The sequence below is a fragment of the Aythya fuligula genome, chromosome 15 (genome assembly GCF_009819795.1).
Source record: "Aythya fuligula isolate bAytFul2 chromosome 15, bAytFul2.pri, whole genome shotgun sequence".
Classification (NCBI taxonomy): Eukaryota; Metazoa; Chordata; class Aves; order Anseriformes; family Anatidae; genus Aythya; species Aythya fuligula.
In genome coordinates, this window is record NC_045573.1 from 10,739,194 (window position 1) to 10,759,636 (window position 20,443).

Sequence of the window (20,443 nt, forward strand, 5' to 3'; positions counted from 1 at the left end):
TCTAGATATCCTGGCAATGAAAGGAAGCACTGGTGTTAGAAGATGTCCCACAAGTTTAGTAATTAATACAAATACTTTTGTGGACAAGAAGCACTTTCATTTACAGAAAACAAAGCTCTTAATCAAGCTTTGTGAAAATGTATTTTATTCATATCTTTTACTTTTTAAGCAGGAACACTTGTCACACTAATAACAATACCAATAATTAAATTCCATAACAAATTCTATTGATATTATAAAGAAATAGACATCTGTTTTACATTTAGAAGTGCTTTGAATTTAGTACAAGAGACATTTTGTTGCTTAATCAATACACAAAAATCCAGGAACTGCATTGCTATCTTCAGTCTTTACAGCTTAGCCAACAACAGCTAAGTATTTTATAAGCAAATATACAGACTACTGCTCTCCTGACTTACAACAGAAAGGGAAGCAGCACATTTTGATTCTGTATCAGGAGCTGCAACAGTGTATCTGTGATGTATAAAAGCATTTCAGAGCTTTCAGTTCTATCTGGAAACAACAAATGAGTTCTAAATGAAAAAGGTAGAACGTTCTACGAGATCTTATAATAGATTTACAGGTTGTCACCACTGACAAATTTTCAGTGAAAAGCACATTTGCATAGCTAAAAATCCTGCAGCATGACAATTTGGTTAGAGTATTCTGTATTTTAAAAATGCAGTTCACTCCTTACCATCTGCTAGTTAAAATGCATTTACCATTTCTCAAAAGGGTTGATACACTGCTGGCAGCTGGTCTGGTTGGTGCAATCCAGGGGTATAGCCTCCTTGTTCACATAACCAAATGCAGGCAAAACTGGAGAAAAGAGCATTAGAGCACTGTTCTGTAGCAGGAGAATATGTAGCATATTAGTGGATGGTCCTTCAGAAAAAAATATTATTTTTTTTTTTTTTTTTACTTTTTTGTGATAGTGAAATAATAAAAGAAATGGTTATTTCACTGGAGAAAAAAAAAATAAAAAAAAAATAGGCATGAGACAGCTGAAACTTCCTTATTAAACCTTGATAAACCCACTTCTGACTTTCATTTTCTAAAAACAATCATCACGTCTGCGTGCCCAGTGGAACCTCTTCTGATATCATAAACAGTGTCAGCAACTAGAGAGACAATACATGAAAACATAGAGTTGGCAGCCTAGACACAGAGAGGTAATGAATATTTCTTATATGTGCATTTCCCAAAGAACTATTTACAAGCTTCTTCATCAGTAACAAAGCACACACTTCCTTCTAGCGTGAAGCTTCGCAACCAACCACCTAGGATTTCAAAGTTAAAGCTTAAGAAATGCTCTAAAAGACCTCATTATGACCATCACGCTTCACCCAAGTTCTTGGTACTTTGCAGAAACAGTTGTCAGTTAGCAGTGAGGTTCTCACTCATTCCTATGTTTCTTCTTCTATGGATTTTCAATTAAGAGCGGGGAGAAAATTCAGACAGCGTAGATAACAACAATAAAAGAACCAGAAAACTAAATTCATGCTTTAAATTTCATTACTGAAGAAAATTCTTTTTTAGCAAATAAAGCTTCCTCTCATAAGATATGAAGCAGTTCAGAAAACACAGAACAACTTCCATTTAGATGATGTGTATCTTGGAGAGCTAGATGACACATATCTAGGGCTGGATGTATTCAGGACTTTCCAGCCACCATCCCATGTTACCTCTTCCTCCTCTGCAGTCCTTTTTCACATATGCAGGTTTTGGGACGCAAAGCTGTTGAGGGAAATTAAATGCTGTTTAAAGAATGCTCCTGTATTAATAACAAAGTCCCATTTCTATATCCACCACAGAATAAAAGTTACGCTACTCTTTTCAGTAATATATGTTACATTGACAGTGAGTGAGGCCTTGTAGAAAAGAAGATCTCAGAGTGACAGACTATGGAACAGTATCCATCTGAATCGGGGTGAGGAAGTAATTTAATTTGTTACTCTGTTTCTCAATGGAGGCTGAAGAGCATTTATAGATACACACACAAATTTTGGTCCCAGAAGTGACAGCACAGGGACTCAAAAGAAGACAGAAGTCAAATCAGGTCCTATGGGAAGTAGTGGCAGAACAGCGCTAACTGTGGTTCCATTTCAGAGCACAGAGCACTAACGCTAGCTCTTTCTTGTGCATCATCCCCTCACCAACATTTTGATTTACAATTTTACATGAGTGATCTGGCTTCAGAGACTAGATGGGATTATCACAGGTTTGGGATTATGTTGAGGGAATAGGATGGATATAGAAGAAATAAAGGAACATAAGGGATGGTACAACAAGGTGAGGTAGAAAAGCAACATCTGAAAGCCATGCTGGCAAAATGACTTCCATCTTTCAACAAGAAGGATGGTCTGACTCCGGAGACATCAGGAAAATCTTTTTTCCCCAAAAAGAAAGTCTTATGTAATCACTTTCCTGGGGAACCTGGTCTGAACTCAGTGTTGGCCCTGTTCTAATTAGGAGGTTGGACAAGAGCCCTCCCTAAGGTCCCCTCCAACCCAAATTATTCTATCACTAATTGATGAATTTATATTATTAGCCCCTGTGTCTGATACCAGTAAGTACTATAGAGGTGACAGTGGACAGAAGTCAATAGGCAATCCTCAACAGATAACCACACAGTAAGAGATGAGGACTGGCCCATCTTTAGGTGGCATAAAAGGCCTTTTCCTTCCTTAATATCTGGACAACAGATGTGACAGCAATGGCAATGATACCCTATAGCTAGTAAAGTATAGCTATGTCTGCACTGCAACCCAGGATGTCATTACTACAGACACAGATGTGCGCAAGATACTTCTGACACAGCTAGTGCTAACATATTAATATTTTGAAGATATATTTGCACTGGCAACAGCACTTCAAATTCCTTTACAGAATTATTACTAAAAGCTATCAAATAATTATGAAACACTTTTTAGAGAAACTAACTAGAGAAATTGTCTTGGTTGGGGGAGAAAAACAATCATGAAAATACCAGCTTGGTTGAGAATTTGTAATATATTTAGGGTGCTATCCCGTATAATTTACAATGACAGGGACTTTTCAGACTATAAACACAATCTACTATTCCTCCTTGGGGAAGGAAAAAAAAACAAAACAAAACAAAAAATAGGCTCTTTAGTTATCACTTTGTAAGACAAAAGACCAACAAGACAGACAGTGGGAGGAATAAGGTCAACTCTTTTTCATCCCTGTTCCATTTATTGTGATTTTGGATTTGCTTGAGGAACAACAAGCAAGTAGTTCTAGGACACATATGCATCATCTCTAAAGCTGCTTAAAAGGCCAGTGGGGAAGCAACAAGCCTATTACTCCAAAAGCTATCTTTGGACCTGTACTATAACACTACTTTTCAGTTTACCTTAAGTCAGTTTCTTTCCTGAGGACTTCTGTTCATGTGTTGGTATAAACTACAACTACATGCCACATAGGCCATTGATTTATTTCATCCACTTTCAGAGTTAGATACAGAATAAAAATCCATCAGAGTATGACATTCATGTTTGCTTTTTCCTAAGAAAAGGTAGAGCTAAATAAATAAAAGGGGTGTAAGTCTTCCCATTTTTCCCAGCTTAGGTCTTTAGCAATGTTTATTATCCATACTGTCTTCCTAGAAAATAAGCAGAAAATTGTAAAGACAGAACTAACCTGGATCAGCCACAACTTGCTTCATTTTGCTGTTTGTGATAATCTGATTTTCATTCATCATTCGTACATCCTGATCTCCCATATGATTGCTGAAAAGATTAAAGTCAGTACAATAACCGAAATAATCAACATTTTGTAAGGCTATGATTGGCATGGAAAAGGTTACCAAATGAGTTACTTAGGTTCAGGAGGCTTAAAAGAAATAATACAAAAACTGAAACAAACAAAAAAAAAAACACTGAAGCACAAACACATCATGAGACTACGTAGAAAGACAAGGCATTCTGTCTGCATCTACCTGAAGTGTTTTTTTTTCGTTTGTTTGTTTTTGGTTTTGTTTTGGTTTTGTCTGTTTGTTTGGTTTGTTGTTGTTTGTTGTTGTTGTGTTTTGTTGTTGTTGTTGTTGTTGTTTTGGTTTGGTTTGTTTTTTTTTTGCCAATTTTAACTAGTGGCATATGTAGCAGTAGGCACACATTCAAATATAAACATCAAATTCATGCTACAATTTTCTTGCCTGCCTGCACAACTTGAACCATAACAACCAAAGAGAGATTTTACATTAGTGCTGTACAAAGAGGGTATAAAAGCCCTCTTTATGGAATATGGAACTTAACATTATTTTGTAATGTTTATATAGTATTACTTGAAAAAATCCTGCAATATTAATTTATTGTGATAAGTTTTGTTTACAGGCTGAGATAGAATTTTAAGATTTTTTTGTGTGTGAAAGAAACAATAAATTCAAAGTTTAATTAAATTACAGAAAAAAAATGTAAAGAAAACAACACTAACATCTCCCTTTCACACAGATAAAAATCCGTGCCTTTGATTTTTTTCTTTTCTTTACAAATACCACACACAATAGGCTTCTATTTTTGCAGGAAAAAATGTAATACCTCTCAAACCAACAGAGTGCAACAGGAGAAACAATACTGGAGCAAATCAGAATTTACATCACTGATGATAACATGAGACTTCAGTTCAGGGTTCATAAAGTGTTACCATTGACATGTGAAAGAGAATAGACCAAAGTCAGAGTTCAGGGTTCATAAAGTGTTACCGTTGACATGTGAAAGAGAATAGACCAAAGTCAGAAGTACCAACATATAAAAGCTCAAGAATATACACATTTTAAAAAATATATATATAGATATAGTAGATATCTATGTTTTATTGTCAGAGTACCCTATATTTTAGTGGGGTAGCATAAGGAAAAAGAAGGAATAGAAGACTGCAAAACAAGCTAAGAAGGAAGACCAAGAACATTCCTGCACAGGAATTCTATGAGAAAAGACTCTGCATATTTTTGACTGGAAAACAGATCATGAATTTTGTGAGACCATAAAAGGATTTCCCTCTTAAAACTTAATCAACAGATATATGTCTTTTAAGCATGTGTAAAGGAAGTTATGTGAAGAAGATCTACAACTATACGTGGAACTTCCCTGCTTTCAATAAAATAATACTCAAAGATGTTAAAATGAAGATGTTAAACTGAAGAAAGTAAAAGTTCATTTCTCCTTCTTCCTGTATCCCACTGAAAAACTCTTCAAAACTCATAATTCCTCAAGACATTTTTCATTTCAGTAACTTTTTCACTTGAAAAACTCTTTACCGCCAAATTTTACCATGACAACACAGCCACTTGTCCAAAAACACAAGTCTAACACAATACTTCCAAAACAACAATAATCTACTTTAACATCTGGCATTGCCTGTGGCCCACACCACCTGTGCATTTTCCTGTGCTTTAGAGAAGCAAAGGAAATCCCTGTAAGCAAATGTGAACTTCTACAGTGAGTCAAGATAGCTTACATTCCTTCCACTTATTTTTAAATATTTTAGTATTCTTCTGAATGAATATGTCTCTTCTAAATGCGAACTGTTGTCTTTTTTCAAGTTATGTATGTGCAAGACATTCTGCTTTTTAACGATCCAATGTATAAGCAAGTGTTTATTTGTATAAGCTTTAAATTTTTCACCTTTTCAATCTCACTGAATATATGCTTTTCTTTCAGTCTTCATTTTCCTTGCTAGGGACTGTTTTTTAGGCCCTGTTAGCCCTGATCTTCAGAACATAAGTGTATTTTTCATCACATTTGCTGTGAGATTGCCAGCTTGGTGGTTTCAAAGTGTTAGTCCTCAGAACTCAATTCATTCTCAGTTAATAGTTCACTAGAACATTCATAAAATAATAGATTTCTGTTTTTTGAATCATTATTTGTGAAAAATCAGAGGACTTTTAATTTACTTTTGATATTTGATCGTTATCCCCCTCCCCCCCCCCAACATAGTATCATTGGGGTTTATTATTTCTTCTCTAAGGAGACCTAGTTCCTTTACTTTATCTTTATTACTATAGACTGCCATGAAAATACATATAAATATGAATCAATAATCTAAATAAATGCTAAAAAATGCTTAGAAATAAAGCTAAAGCTAGCGTTTTGGTCCTTTTATTTAAAAGAAAAAGATTATTTTTTAACCATTAAATGGGTTTGAGTATGCTTTATAGGGAACGTTTATACCTATTTGTGTACTCCTAACATTAGTCACAAAAACAGTTTTTGAAAACAACACTCTTCCAGTCAAGATCCACCCACATACCTAATAACACTTCTCTTCTGATGACAAATCTTTTCATCGTCTGTAAAGAGAATGGTATGGTATGGGACCACTGGGTCACAAGTTGGTAGGATGCCTGACACAACATGGTTCACCATATCCAGAATCCCGTTGTACACAAGCAAGTCATCCACCAGAAGCTAAAGATATTAAAAAAAAAAAAAAAAAAAAAAGATTAAAAAACCCCCTAGGAATCACTTTCAGTAGTCCTCTCAATGAAATAACTAAAAAACATTTTGCACTGTTTGTTTCAGAAGTCCAGTCATTATTTTAGTTTTTGTCTCCCTAAATTTCCATTCTGTTCCATTTGCTGGTGGGTTCCCCCCCCCCCCTCAAGTTTTTGTCTTCTTATTTACATTTCTAATGAAGTTTTCAAAAAGGTACTCAAAATGTATTTCATGCTCTATGTAATTGCACTTATATTAACTGGAGCAAATCACTCTTAAATTTAGGAATTAATGAATCTTAACTCACTTCAGCTGTCCAAAACCTGTGTCTGTGGTTATTACAGACCAGTATTAACCAGTATTACAGACCTGTTCTATAGTTACTAGAGAAAGAAAAGCATTATTCTATCTTAAAACAATTATCTAATTATCTAATTATTAAAAACACCTGATAAACAGGACACATGACTTGCAGAGGTTAATCATTTTAATACTAAATACAGTGATAAATGATATAAATCCCTTTCTTTCAGATTATATAGAATCACACTGAAGGAAACTGAAAAAAGTGCAGAAATCATGGCAAGGTGATTCACCAAAAGAGTAACAAGGCATACAAAGGCATACTTACACCAAATTCCTTCACACCTCTCTGAGGTGTTTTGGCATAATTCCATAACTTGATCATTGAAACAGTAGTAGGTACATCAAAAATAACATACACCCTATTCACCTGCAAAAGAGAATTCATTTACATTTTAGAGCACAAATCCCCCAAAGAAAAGTTTCATACAAGTTTCATCAAAATTGGTCTGCATTTAAAGAGATATAGCTAGAGGGCAGAAAACTGATAAGGACTTAAGTTCAGCTATCATCTCTGTTGATAATTCACACATGTTGCCTCTTCTCCAGAGCTGCCCTCTCAAATGTACATTAACTCAGAAGATAACATCTGCATCTGAGCTTGTCATTCAGGACTGCTAATCATTTGGGAGAGGGCGAGAAAGACACTTTTAATGAGTATTACATCAACAAAAACACAGACATGGACTTCAGCATGAGACAAGCTGACTATGAGCGGAATCCATCTTCCTACTAGCAACACTAACATTTCTCATATATCCCAACAAAACTCTAACAGAAGTTGTGTACCGCACACAAGTTGCAAAAACAGGTACACAGACAACTCTCCTAATGCTTGCCAAATAATTATTGCTTGAGATACCGTTCATTTTATCTTTAAGTGACATCAATGTCAAGATGTTAAGAACACAGATTAGGTCACAGGAAACAAATCTTGCCTATTACAGCTAATTCTATGTTATTCCTTTTATGAGTTACTATATCAACTTTAGGCCAATGTATCCTATATTCCCCCTCTAGCATCCTCTGTAGTCTTAATCCTTCAATGTTTTGTAGAAGAAACTGTTATTTGTATTAAATCACTACATATTTTTTGTACTGAAGAAAGAGAGGTAGATGTGGTCAATAAAGCTGCTTTTATGTATGCTTTTCTGGGAGAAAATTTGGGCTAAAATGTCCAAAGACAATTGTTAGTGTGATAGAAAATGAAAAATTTGATGGAAAATGCATTTGAACAAACAAATAAAATATACAGTAAAAGGGTAACAAAGAATTCAAACCAAACTTATATTAGTAATAAATCTCTAAAATTTTAGAGGTAGAAAGGAAGATAAATTTAGAAAGGAAAAGAAAGTCCCATTGTATATTTTTTTCCTAAAGCTTTCAAATTTTCCAATGTAGCAAAAAGTTAATTCAGCTTTCAAGACAATTGAAATGTTTCAAAACAAGCTAACAATGAGGATACAGAAGACTTGGTTCAGCATCCCAACTATAGACAATGATCATTAACAGGCTGCTTGCTTAATCCATTTGTACTTGCTGGCTTTGCAACCAAACCATGGAAGACGGCAGAGAGGAAAGAACTATATGGATCTTGAAAAGGTATCACTCGCTACAGCTTAAGTACAGAAAGGGCCATTACTTTGCTTACTTGTCCCTCCTGCAAATACATATTGAAAAACATATTAGTGTTAAAAAGGGTAAATGGATAATATCTTATCTACTACTTTGGTGCCAGACATGATGACAAAAAAAAACATTGTATGGATCTGTGCTAGAACCTCAGGCATTATTTTCCTTTTGCCAAAATGAAATAATCTCTGCAATAATGTTTTTATAAGGACATTAACACATGTCAGACATGCAAACTCAGATGGTTGTCAAATCAACCATTCACGATGCTACAATGGGTATCTGTGCATCCCGAGTTAATTACCAGGTTCAAGATGTGGGATCTAGACCCTAGGAACCTCAGGCATTACACAGAACTTCCATTTTCCTAAGAAACACAAGCAGTCAGTATTCCCAAGTATAATTAAAGTTTTATCTTAACTATACTCACTGCATTACATCATCAAAGAATATACAGATTATTTTCAAAACTGACTTAATCCTTTGCTTATAGTAGTCTAAATAAATAACTGTAATATATGCAGTAAGGATTTTTCCAACACAGTAAGCTATAGCACATCACGCTTTAGGTTTACATTTTAATAGTTTTGAAATCTATCCTCTAAGAAATACATCTTAACAATGTCCAAAAACAGCCCCATGCAAAAATGTTCTCTCCCAAAACAAAGTAAGAACCCATCTAAGTTTATCAGCTTTTCCTGTTTAGATATTTGGTACCCCATACTTTAAACATGCTGCTTCTAAAAGGGCTCAATTGCTTGGAGTTTTAGGACATGAAATACTATGTCTGTCACTTCTAATTTATGAATTTGAATTCAAGACAGTTAATGAGGTTTAAAGAAATTCTAATTACTGTAACAAAATTTATTGTCTTTTGCAAAAAATGGTTTACAATTTTAGTACATTCCCATTTGAAAGGTGTTCACTGCACAAAACACATATATTAAGCTGTTTTACCAGTAACATTATCAGAGTAGCTGATAAAACATCCATGCTACCTCTGGAAATTATTTTGCTGTTGCATCAGGGAAATAACAAGCAGGTTACTAAGCTGGGAGATATATACCGCTGCTACCTTTTCAGTGAAGAGAAAGTGGAATAAAGAGAACGTCTTCTGAAAGGTAGCCTAGCTTACTAATACCAAATTTACCTAAAGATTATGCATGTTTTCCCTTTCTGTTATGCTTCTGGCCACCTGTATGCACATCGCTAGAATGGAATGAAAAGGGAAAATGTACCAAACCAGGAAGAACTGGTGCAAGCCACATATGTCTGCCATCAGTTGTGTTATTTACTCTGTCAATGAGTTTGTCTGGAGTTCGGATATCTCCAGATACATCTTCCAAAACATTGACACTATCTGGAAAAGCAGCAATGTCTGGAAAAAAAAGCTTTAAGTTTAAATAACTGTAAAGGACGTTTCAGAAATAACATATTTTAAAAGTTCATGCTTGCTCTTCCAGACTCCATGAGCAAGTATTCTATAGATAGAATAGAGCAGTAAAAATTATAAAATACTCCAAGTATTTTACTTAGCTAGCTGAGGAACTTGAGAACACATTCTTTAAAGCAGTAAAACTCTTACAGATTCTGGCATTTGAAATTATGTTTAAAATAGGAAGAAATTAATTAGCTGCATTTCATTTCTTTTAAAGTACATTTTCATGACTTCATCAATAAAGTTCCCTTATTAGAAATAGTCACTTCCCAAGTGTTGTTTTATTTATTTTGTGACAAAGCTCCACTTTTTTTTTTTTAGCACAAACATGTAGAAACTCATATGAAAGATACCTTAAGAAAAGTATCCTTGTAGGAGATAGCCAGTCTGACTGCATTTTCCTGAAGTTCCATAATACTTCTAATAAAAATCATTAACTGTCTAGTAAGACCTTCTTTCATTTCTTTGAGAGGGAAAGATTAAACCTTCTACAGGCTTTCTGTATAACTAGACTTCCTCTGTAAGGGAATGTTTCAGTTTAAAACATATGTATGCTAAAGACATGCAAAGAAATGTGGATGGATGGCATTGTCTTCAGAATTATAAGACCCTAGCAAGCTAGTTTGATGGACAATAGTTTCCCCTTGCTTTGCTTTCTAGAAGGCTGGAGTCTCTCAATATTTATAAGGAATTTAATAAATAGCACAGAAATGACTCAGCTATTTAAGAAAAGCTTGCTTCAGACTTGGTAGCTGAATTATCACATGTACTGTACTGAGACAGATGTGCTTTTTCTGGGATCCTAAGATATCCAAGAAACACTGCTGTACAAGCAGAAACAGGTGATTATTCCAAACTAGCTGTGCTATCTTTACATGGCATTGTAAAAATATACAATAAGGACATACTGTAAAGGCATACAATGTAAGTCAAAAATCCCCTGATCTTAAAAACAAACTATTAACACTTCAATTTCAAATGTTTCTTCTCCATCACAGATGTGGAGATTTCAAGTTCATCATGCACCATAGAATACATAAATAAAAATGTTGCTCAGAAAAGAACCTTCACTTTTTTTTCAGTGTAATCTCTATTTATAAAAAAAATGAGGATCTGTTGAGATATACAATACACACAGCATTCACGTTTTTATCAGTTTTAGTTGGTTAAGATACACTGCTTTTACAATGTGATTGAACAACATCAGTTCTATATGGAGGTATACACTTCCAGCTCTTTAAGATTCATAGAACCAGAGAATGGTTTGGGTTGGAAGGGACCTTTAATGATCATCTAGATACAACCACACTGCCATAGGCAGGAACACCTCCGCCCAACTCCAGGCTCCACAAATCCCATCCAGCCTGCCCTTGGGCACTGCCAGGGATAGAGCTTCTCTGGACCAGCCAGTATCTAGCCACCCTCATGGTAAAGGATTTTTTCCCCAATATCTATTCTAAATCTTCCCCCTTTTAGTTCAAAACTATTGCTTCCTGTCCTATCACTATACACCCTGGTCTCTCCTCATCTTCCTTGTATGCCCCATCTAAGTATTGGAACACTGCTGTAAGGTCTCCCTGGAGCATTCTCTTCTCCAGGCTGAACAACCCCATCTCTCTCAGTCTCTCTTTATCTTTACAGGAGAGGAGCTCCAGCCCTCTGATCATCCTTGTGGCCTCTGCAGGACTAGCTCTACCAGCTCCCTGTATCTTGTGCTGGGGCCTCAGAGCTGAACGTAGGGCTCCAGGTGGGGTCTCATGAAAGGACAGTGGATGGGTTGAATCCCCTCCCTTGCCCTGCTGGCCACCGTACTTTTGATGTGGCCCAGGATACGGGTGGCTTTCTGGGTTGCAAGTGCACGTTGCCAGATCATATCAAGTTTTTTCATCTACCACTACCCCCACATCTTTCTCTGCAGGGCAGCTTTCTACCCATTCATCACCCAGTCTGTACTGATGTTTGGGATTGCCTTGACCCAGGTGCAGGACCTTGCACTTGGCCTTGTTGAACTTCACGAGGTTTGTACAGGCCCACCTCTCAAGCCTGTCAGGGTCCCTCTAGTGGTCAGCTGCACCACTCAACTTCATGTCATCCACAAACTTGCTGAGGGTGCACTCAATCCCACTATCCATGTTGAAGACATTAAACAGTACCAGTCCCAGTACGGAATGCTTAGGGACACCACTCCACCTGGACAATGACATGTTGACCACTACTCTTTGGATGTGGCCATCCAGTCAATTCTGTATCCACCAAACAGTCCATCCATCAAATCCATAGCTCTACAATTTAGAGACAAGGATGTTGTGTAGGACCATATCAAAGGCTTTGTACAAGTCCAGGTAGATAACATCAGTTGCTCTCCCCTTGTCCACCAATGGTGTCACTCTGTTGTAGAAAGCCACCAAGGCAGTCAGGCATGATTTGCCCTTTGTAAAGCCATGCTAGCTGTCTCCAATCACCTCCCTGTCTTCCATATACCTTAACATGGTTTCTAGGTCTACCTGCTCCATAAGCTTACCAGCTACAGAGGTGAGGCCAAATTTAGTTGATATAGAGTGCTGAAGTGCAACTCTTCAGTGGCCCTGATTGCTATGAATCTTTCAGATGTGTCCTTCATTCCATCTATTGGTTACCCATGGAACACTGAATCAAATTCAAAGGATACTATTTTCAGTCAGTAAGATTTGGTCTCCATGTTCATTGAACAGCTCCAGTCCATTCAAACCGATGTAGTATGGATCACCCCAAGTTGTCAGAAGCTGAAACTGAAAAACAACTGAAAAGCAAAGAGCTATTAAGGAAAATTTTGATGCTGATACTTTTTCCTAATGGAATATTTATCTTGCACTTTCAAAAATGACTGTGCAACACATATCTCCAATGTTAGACATTCTCATCTGCAGTGTATGAGATGCTTCTGATACTACAAGGACTGTTTAGCCAAATACCAAAGTAGGCTACATATTTGTATCACAGATTCACAGCTCTGCAAGCCTGAATACTTTGGATGCTGTCACCTTATCTCAGTGTAAAGAAGTTGAACAGATGCAAGTTTTGCCATGCTTTTTGGCACCAAGTTTGGATGGCAGCTGCTTGCCAATTCTCTTTACAACTGGAGATACAGTCTGACAGATTACTCAGGTCTCTTTGACACCACAGAATTCGCATTTCCTATTCAAATCCAAAAATTTCTGTTTGAAATGAAGAAAAGCTTTTAGGAAAAAAATCACAATTCATCCTTGTTTCCTGCAGTGGCCAATACCTAATGCTTTCATAAGAAACATTATTAGACAGATATTGTAGAGTATGCAGCCATCAAGAATTTCTTTTTAGTCTATAAAGAGGGAAGAGTGTTTTTTTTTTAATACTCTCAATACACATTACAACAATCCTTACTCTTCTTAATGTCTATAGAAGTCCAATCATTCATGATCCTTCCTCTTTGAAGTGACATCTTATAGCAACAAGTTCCATTATATCTAGTTATAATATGGGTGAAAAAAATGTATTGTTCACTCCAGACTTTGTCTTAAATCCCTGTGAATAAACTGTATTATTCTCAGAGAAAAAGTCTGTCATTTCTAATACTGATAATACACAAAAATGAAAATCTGCAGTTGGAACAACTACATAAAAGTCTATCTACTTACATTCACATATGCTCATGTATGTTCTTCTGAAGAACTAATGATTTTTTATTATTGTTATTTTTATTTTATCATTATTTATTTTTAAGTGTGTGACCTTCCTCATTATATATTGCAACTTATTAACACCACAGCTCTTATCTGGAGGCTTGATTGCCTTTCTACATTTTCTGAATACACCTTTGCTTGGTTTTGAATTGCATGAGTGTTGCATGAGTGACAACTGGCCAGCAAATATGCCCATTCATTGAATGGCAGAAAATGTAATAGGTATGTGCTGTCCATTTCTCTAGTGGAGAACCTATTTTTCTCTTTCCTCTACCCAGCCACTGATTTTCATGAAACTGTCAGGAACTTAGTCTTGCTGAGACCTCAGTGTCTCTAAACATGGTTAGAATAGCCTAATGGATTTAAAAGGCCTGTCAAGTAGATGGATGGCATGACAGGAAGTAGTATCACAAAAGTCTGTACTTATTTAAGAAAGCTCAATGTTTCTGGCTTTTTAAACTTAACAAAAATGGGAAAAATATTACACAGTTCTGATAAACACAGCCTTAACAAAGATGTAAAATAAGACAAATTCCAAGAAATAGCAATGAGAACATTCAAAGATACGCCAAAAATACAGACTACTTTTAGTGTTGACAGGCTGGCAGGATACTGTGCTTATGAACCTCTAGCTCGGGTGGATTCCAAAAGGCAGGAAAAAAAGCTACTGGAGCATTTTACTACAGGTGACACATTCTTATATTCTGTTTCATTTATTTACTCTTAATTCATACCTTTCTCATCATATTCTTGGTATCTCAGTCATTTCTTAAAGCACCAGAAACTGTTGGATTCAAAACTGTCAGGATTCATTACAATGTTATACAGAACACTTCGGAGTTGCGTACCAAATGAGAAAATGACAGAGAAGGATACAACCACATGGCATTAATGGTGCTTCATAGTCCATACTAGCTTGTTCCATTCTCTTTGAACCAGTCCTGCCAAAATGACCAAGGCAAAATAGTTTGTATGTACATTCTTGGGTTATTCGGAAAAGAACAGAGCAAACCCAAGAAATTAAGTCAAAACACACACACACCCCTCTGCCCCCCAGATTATGTAATATAATGTATTTTATTGAGATTAGAGAACATTATATTTTCATCTAGATGCTACAGATTTGCTTCAAAATAAAAATACATATAAATATTGAACAGTTAAGAGAAACTACGTGGTGCAGATAATAAAAATATCCTACTTTACCTCTTTTGTACCCTATTAATCAGCTGGGGCTGCAGATAGTCAAGGAAGAGAATTTCTTGGGCGAAGTCAAAGTGGCAGTTGCCTGGTCCCTTGCGGATAAGAAAGCCCTCTGGTGGGGAGATGCTGTGACCATCCAGCGTTACATGGACTACCTTAGCCTTGTTTAAAAAAACATAAAAAACATAACATAAATCCAATGCACTAGCACTCACTTCTGAGGCTGAAATAATAGTTTCAGTAATTTTGATGTATTTATTCCTTTCTTCTGTAGTATCACATCCTTTGGCCTAAACCAGAAGACACCAGTTGCAACCTATAGTGTGCAATCCAAAGCATCACAGGTGACACTGAACTGTTGAGATTGATGGGGATGGCAGAGGTTGGGGATGAGGGAAGAAGAAAAAGATTGGAAGAGCTCCTCAATTACTGCTCCCCCCCCTAGAGCTCAGCAAACTGAAGCTTTGTGAGCTGCAGCAGTACACCCATCAGACTGGACAGACTCAGCTTTCAAGACAGCACGTGTCATCTGGGGAGATGGTTAGTTATTTGTTGTGCAGCTGAATGCAATGCTAGCTCAGGCCTGACTGCTCAACCCTGGCTGAAGCTAGCCTTTAAGAAATCATGTAACTTGATGATCTCTTGGGAGCAGACACACATTCAGGTCTCGATTCTGTTTACAGAAAAGCTGTATTTCACCAGTTCTATTTATCTGTGTGGCAGGTGGGATTTGGACTTCTCCAGGATCATGCAAACTGATGTACCAAGCAGTGCTGTATGTAACCCAAGGACAAATGAATAAAGAAGAAGTACCTGTATCAGGCAAAACAGATTGAGCCACGTCCACATCACAGATGTATGCGTGCCTGATACAATCTCTGAAGATTAAACTAAATAATTCAGGCATGCTTAATAAGAAGATGAGGGAGTCCTGGCCCCTTCACCCTCCCCCAGCAGCACCATCTGGTGCTGTATGCACCATCCCAGACACATAACGATTCGGTCATGCAGCAACAATTATCACTGCATCTTGCCTTGCAGTATGTTAAATGTAACCTAATGATAATCACAAGCAGCATTCATTGCACTTAGTCTATCACTAATTACTGCTTAAGGAAGGAATAATACCTGGAAAAACATAACAAGATGGCCTTATAACTGTCACTACGATTACAGCTTGCTGATTAATGGACTGAATGAGAATGGATTCATTTAGTTAGCAAAAGACAATTTAGTCTATCTCTAGATTTTACACTGACTGATGTCTATATGATAATTTGAGGCTAATTTAATTTTGTATGGAAATATTTAATTTTCATCACCTGTTATTAGGGCTTATATTAAAATACATATGCAGTATTTATAGACACTTAAAATGGGAATTTTAGCTTTCTGAGAAGAGCTTAACATTAAGGATTTTCTGCAAAGCCCATATACTATCAGTTTCCTGATATTCATAACGGTTTGCATATCTTTACCATTTGTAAACTGTTTTTATTCAATTATGATTTCATTAAGTTGTACATGTAATAACCCAGAAGTAAAGCTTAAGATATTTATTTTTTTTTTTACATAAATATTTATTGATTTGAAAACTTAACATACTGTACTGGACTAAATGAGGTAATCATTTCACCTTCAAAGAGCACAAAGATAAATTAAGAGGGAAAGTTTGTATAAGTAGGGGGGAAATAACTATTTCTGGCTTCATCTTTAATAAGCTTGGGAGCAAAAAAGGAGATACACTTTTTGTATATGACATGATACTGCATGCTACTTTCCAGATGAATCAGGCTGCCAGGCTAGGAAGAAGCAAAGAATCCACTGAAATACACTTTAGTTTAAGAAACACATATTGAATGGGAAGTCTAGAGACTCAGAGATGAAATCTTACCTATTACACCACAGCTGCTTATATTTATGTGCCCTTTAGAGCCCTCATTTCTAAGTAATTTTCATCATCTGAGAAGGCTCTCAACCATCACACACAGCATTTTACAAATCGCATAACAAAGCTTTCACAAGGTAATTTTTCATAGAGCTGGAAATAGCATACAAGCCTTCATTTTGACAGTTCACTGCCATTACCCTCTCATACTAAAGCTGTGAATAGAATCCACCAGTCTACAGCTGCCTAGAAAATCATTATATTTCACGTCCTGTTTCCTAGAAGAACAGCAATACTTCAGAAAACAAATGTCATGTTGCCCTGGGTTTGCAGTTCAAAGCCTCTTTGCTGCAGGGCCCAGCAGATATCCTGCACCTTCAGTTTTCCAAATAACTTGTCTCATTCATCCTTTTGCCGAACTGGAGGTAAAAACGCCTCATTTAAATTGTACCCGGTAACTGCTATGGGACTTACAGGTGTGCCACTCACAAACATGCTTTATTGGATCCACCTCTTTTGTCAATCTAGCAAATAAACTGTAAAAACAAACAGACAAACAAACACACACAACACCTTCTTTCCTTCCTTCCTTCCTGTCTTGGTTTGGTCTCCAAAAAACAAATTCCCCATTAGATCTTAGGGATCTGTTTTTGTTGTTGTTGTTTGTTTGTTTGTTTGTTTTCCTCCTTTAATAACTGAGACACACACAAAAAGTAGATTTGATTGGAAAATTCATGTTCAAACTTTTCTTCCCTGCTCTGCCTTGGAGAAACTTGGGCTCACAATACTAGAGAAAAACATTCCACAACACCATTTACAGACAGTTCTTCAGATTGCAATACACATAAAGAATCACAGAAAAATTTTAATTCAAATAGAGTTCTGTGTAGTCTCCAGTCACAACTCTTGCTCAGAGCAGAGCGTCCAGCAAAACTAAATTGGGTTATTCTGCCTTTTGTTGGAGTTTTGAAAGCCTCCACCAACAAGGTCTCACCCTGTCACTGCATACTGTCCCAGTGCTGTACCATTCTCATGGGGAAGAGTCCTTTCTTTATGCTCAATCATACAAATTAAGTCATGGATTTTACTAAAAGAACTATATGTTACAAAGGTGTATGTTTACATGGTAAGCTCAGCATGCTCCTGAACCCTACCATGTGTCAAGCATGTTGGGTTAATGCAATGTATTTAAAACAATCACTTGTCAAATGTTAAAATTTCTGTATCAGTTGTGGCTAGAATGAAAGATGTCACACTCAGGACCCTGTGAGTCTTTGGACAGTCTTTGGCACTCTACAACACCTCATGCTTATGTTAAAAGATGCCAGGGCTCAGTTACAGAGAGCGAACACCTCCTCCTTATGTGATTGTCCATATGAAAGAAATTCCTGGAAGGTAAATTTACGTAGAAAAGTAGTTCTCCAATATTTGCTACTATCTTGTGCAATCTTATTAAGGACCCATGCCTCCAACTTCAATTCTAAAAATTTTTCCAGAGCTCTGCTGATTTTTTTTTGTTTTTGTTTTGTCGTCTTCTCTCTAGTTTTATACACACCAACATTTTTCTCCTTATGTGACTGAATTTGGAAGTCAAGAACACACCAGTTAGATGTGAATGGGAAGATCTGGAGACACGGATTCACAAACTGCGCAGTGAACAGCAACAAATTCTTCACTTTCATTGCAACAGCATATGTGTCTTCTGAGAAAAAGCAGGGAAATGAGTTACAGCCAAACTCAGAATGAGAGCTAGATATAACACCAACTCCAACAGATGTTATTTGATAGTCAGCTCCAAGAGTTCAGGATAAAAACAAAATTAAAGCAAGTAATTCAGAAAAAGAAGTGAGGAGGTATGTTATACAATTTTAGCTAAACTACATTAGCCAAACTGCTGGAAGATGGCAGCTTTCCCAAACAAATGGGAAGAGTTCTAGAGACTCACTTCTTGAAAAAGGTAGCATTGATTAATTGGGCTTAAAACAATCCACGTATGACAGCCAAGTATAACTCTGCTATCCCCAGCTGTTTTCCATTCAACTGCCTGGTAACTACATAGGTTTAATGAACCATAAACTCTATGTTAGTATATACTTAAAAACTGAAAGCAAATTTGAAAATTGCATGGCATGGCCACAGAGACAGAGCGTTGGGTTTCATGATGCAAGTATAAAGAAGTTTCATTACATTCCTTGTTTTAAAAAGGCACACCAAATTCTCTATTTAACATTTTACTAAACATTACTAGTTAACTAAATAGCTATACAGCTTTTATAATTGATGTACTAAATGATAACTTTTAAAATGACAGACTTAAAAACAGCAGAGAGCATGAAAACACTAAATAACACCACTGTCAGAGACAACAAGAAGTTTATACGCAGATACTGCTTTCTTTAACTTATCCAAACAGGATTTCTGTTGACGTGCTCACTGTTCTACCACCCTTTTATTGCAGGAAATGAAGAATCATATGGTAGGCCTAAATACTGGCTAGTGAGAGGATATCACTTCAAGATCATGTATCTTGAAAATAATATGTGCTACTATGCGTCTCTTAGAAAAATCATCTGTGAAGTTTTCTTTAAACTGTCTCTCTCTTTTTTTTTTCTCCAGTATTTGCTGTTTGTGGAGACAAAAATGCATTATACCTGCCACAAAACTCAGACTCAGACAATCTAGAAAGATTTATGGCATTCCATTAAGGCAGCTATATTCATTTATCACAGTACCAATTTTCCAATGCACTGCTGTATATTTTTGCTGGCAGTGCTCCTTTTCTTTTACTTACCCCTCTATAGGTATCCTCTGGAGATTTATTATAGTTCCAAAAGCGAAGCCCTGCAATATTTTCAATTTTATAAAAATGGATTGTGAGCAGATGATTTTCTCCAAAAGAGAAGGGAATGAGCCACATATGGTCATCCTCAGCTGTGATATTAGTCCCATCTATTAACCTACGAGGAGAAAAATCCATTAGCGGCAGAAAGGAAAAGCCTGCTTTACTCATGAAAACAAGTGTTTTACTAGGTCTTTTTGTGATTTCCACTTACAGATTCCAGGGCTTTATTATGCCTATATCTATGAAATTAAAGAAGCATAATAATAATAAAAAAAAGTAATACATAATCATTGAATTGAAGGCCGGGGTGGTAGGGAGGCAGAAGAAAAAAATAAAAACATTTCATTTAGTTGAGTCTGTTGAGGAATAACAGACAAATCCTTATTTTTCCCTGTGCAAACAGGTAGAGAAAAGCTAATTTGGTATCTCTGTACCGAAATGACTGAAGGCAAAGCCCTAAGGCCCAGATGTTATATAACTTACTAACACAGAACTGTGCCTAGCTTAGCATACCTGGCAGTCTGCAGTGTGTTACTGTGTGCAACTATATAATGCAACTATACTGAATCTGAGCTGAATGGCTGATGGATATAGCTCAGAGAAGCAGCAGTCTGTTCACATCTTTCATCATGCTCACAGTTAAGCATATTCCTACTTTGTTTTTAATAAATAAATAAATAATTCTACCAAAGTGACAGTGTTGTCTCATAATAGCACAGGTGTTAGGCTGACTAGATAAATTTCATTCCATTATTTCCTCATCTTGGAATTCCAACTTCCACCACAAACTATGGCATACAAAGAGTGCAAAGGAGAACATGAATTAATTGACCCAGTGTAATTACTTTTGTACACTGCCCTATGTATCTACTCTATTTAAAAGTGTAATAAATAAGTGGGTACCAGACTTGGCAGTTCCTCACA

General features: G+C 36.4%; 1 protein-coding gene across 5 annotated transcripts in view; it reads right to left on the reverse strand.

Annotated features, from left to right (window-relative positions):
- Positions 1–950: 950 nt before the first annotated feature.
- KIAA0556 (KIAA0556 ortholog) overlaps positions 951–20,443 on the reverse strand; it is a 71,401-nt gene continuing 51,908 nt past the window's right edge. For 4 of the 5 annotated variants that reach the window (XM_032197352.1, XM_032197353.1, XM_032197354.1 and 1 more), the window contains 9 exons: positions 19,469–19,634; positions 14,793–14,950; positions 14,463–14,527; positions 12,557–12,667; positions 9,689–9,828; positions 7,087–7,188; positions 6,271–6,428; positions 3,664–3,752; positions 951–1,737 (listed from right to left, as the gene is read on the reverse strand). In XM_032197352.1, coding sequence (XP_032053243.1) covers positions 1,682–1,737; positions 3,664–3,752; positions 6,271–6,428; positions 7,087–7,188; positions 9,689–9,828; positions 12,557–12,667; positions 14,463–14,527; positions 14,793–14,950; positions 19,469–19,634 — 1,045 coding nt within the window. In that variant the 3' untranslated portion in view covers positions 951–1,681. Of the gene's footprint in view, positions 1,738–3,663; positions 3,753–6,270; positions 6,429–7,086; positions 7,189–8,754; positions 8,818–9,688; positions 9,829–12,556; positions 12,668–14,462; positions 14,528–14,792; positions 14,951–19,468; positions 19,635–20,443 lie in introns of those variants that run through there. The other variant, XM_032197355.1, reaches the window with a different exon arrangement.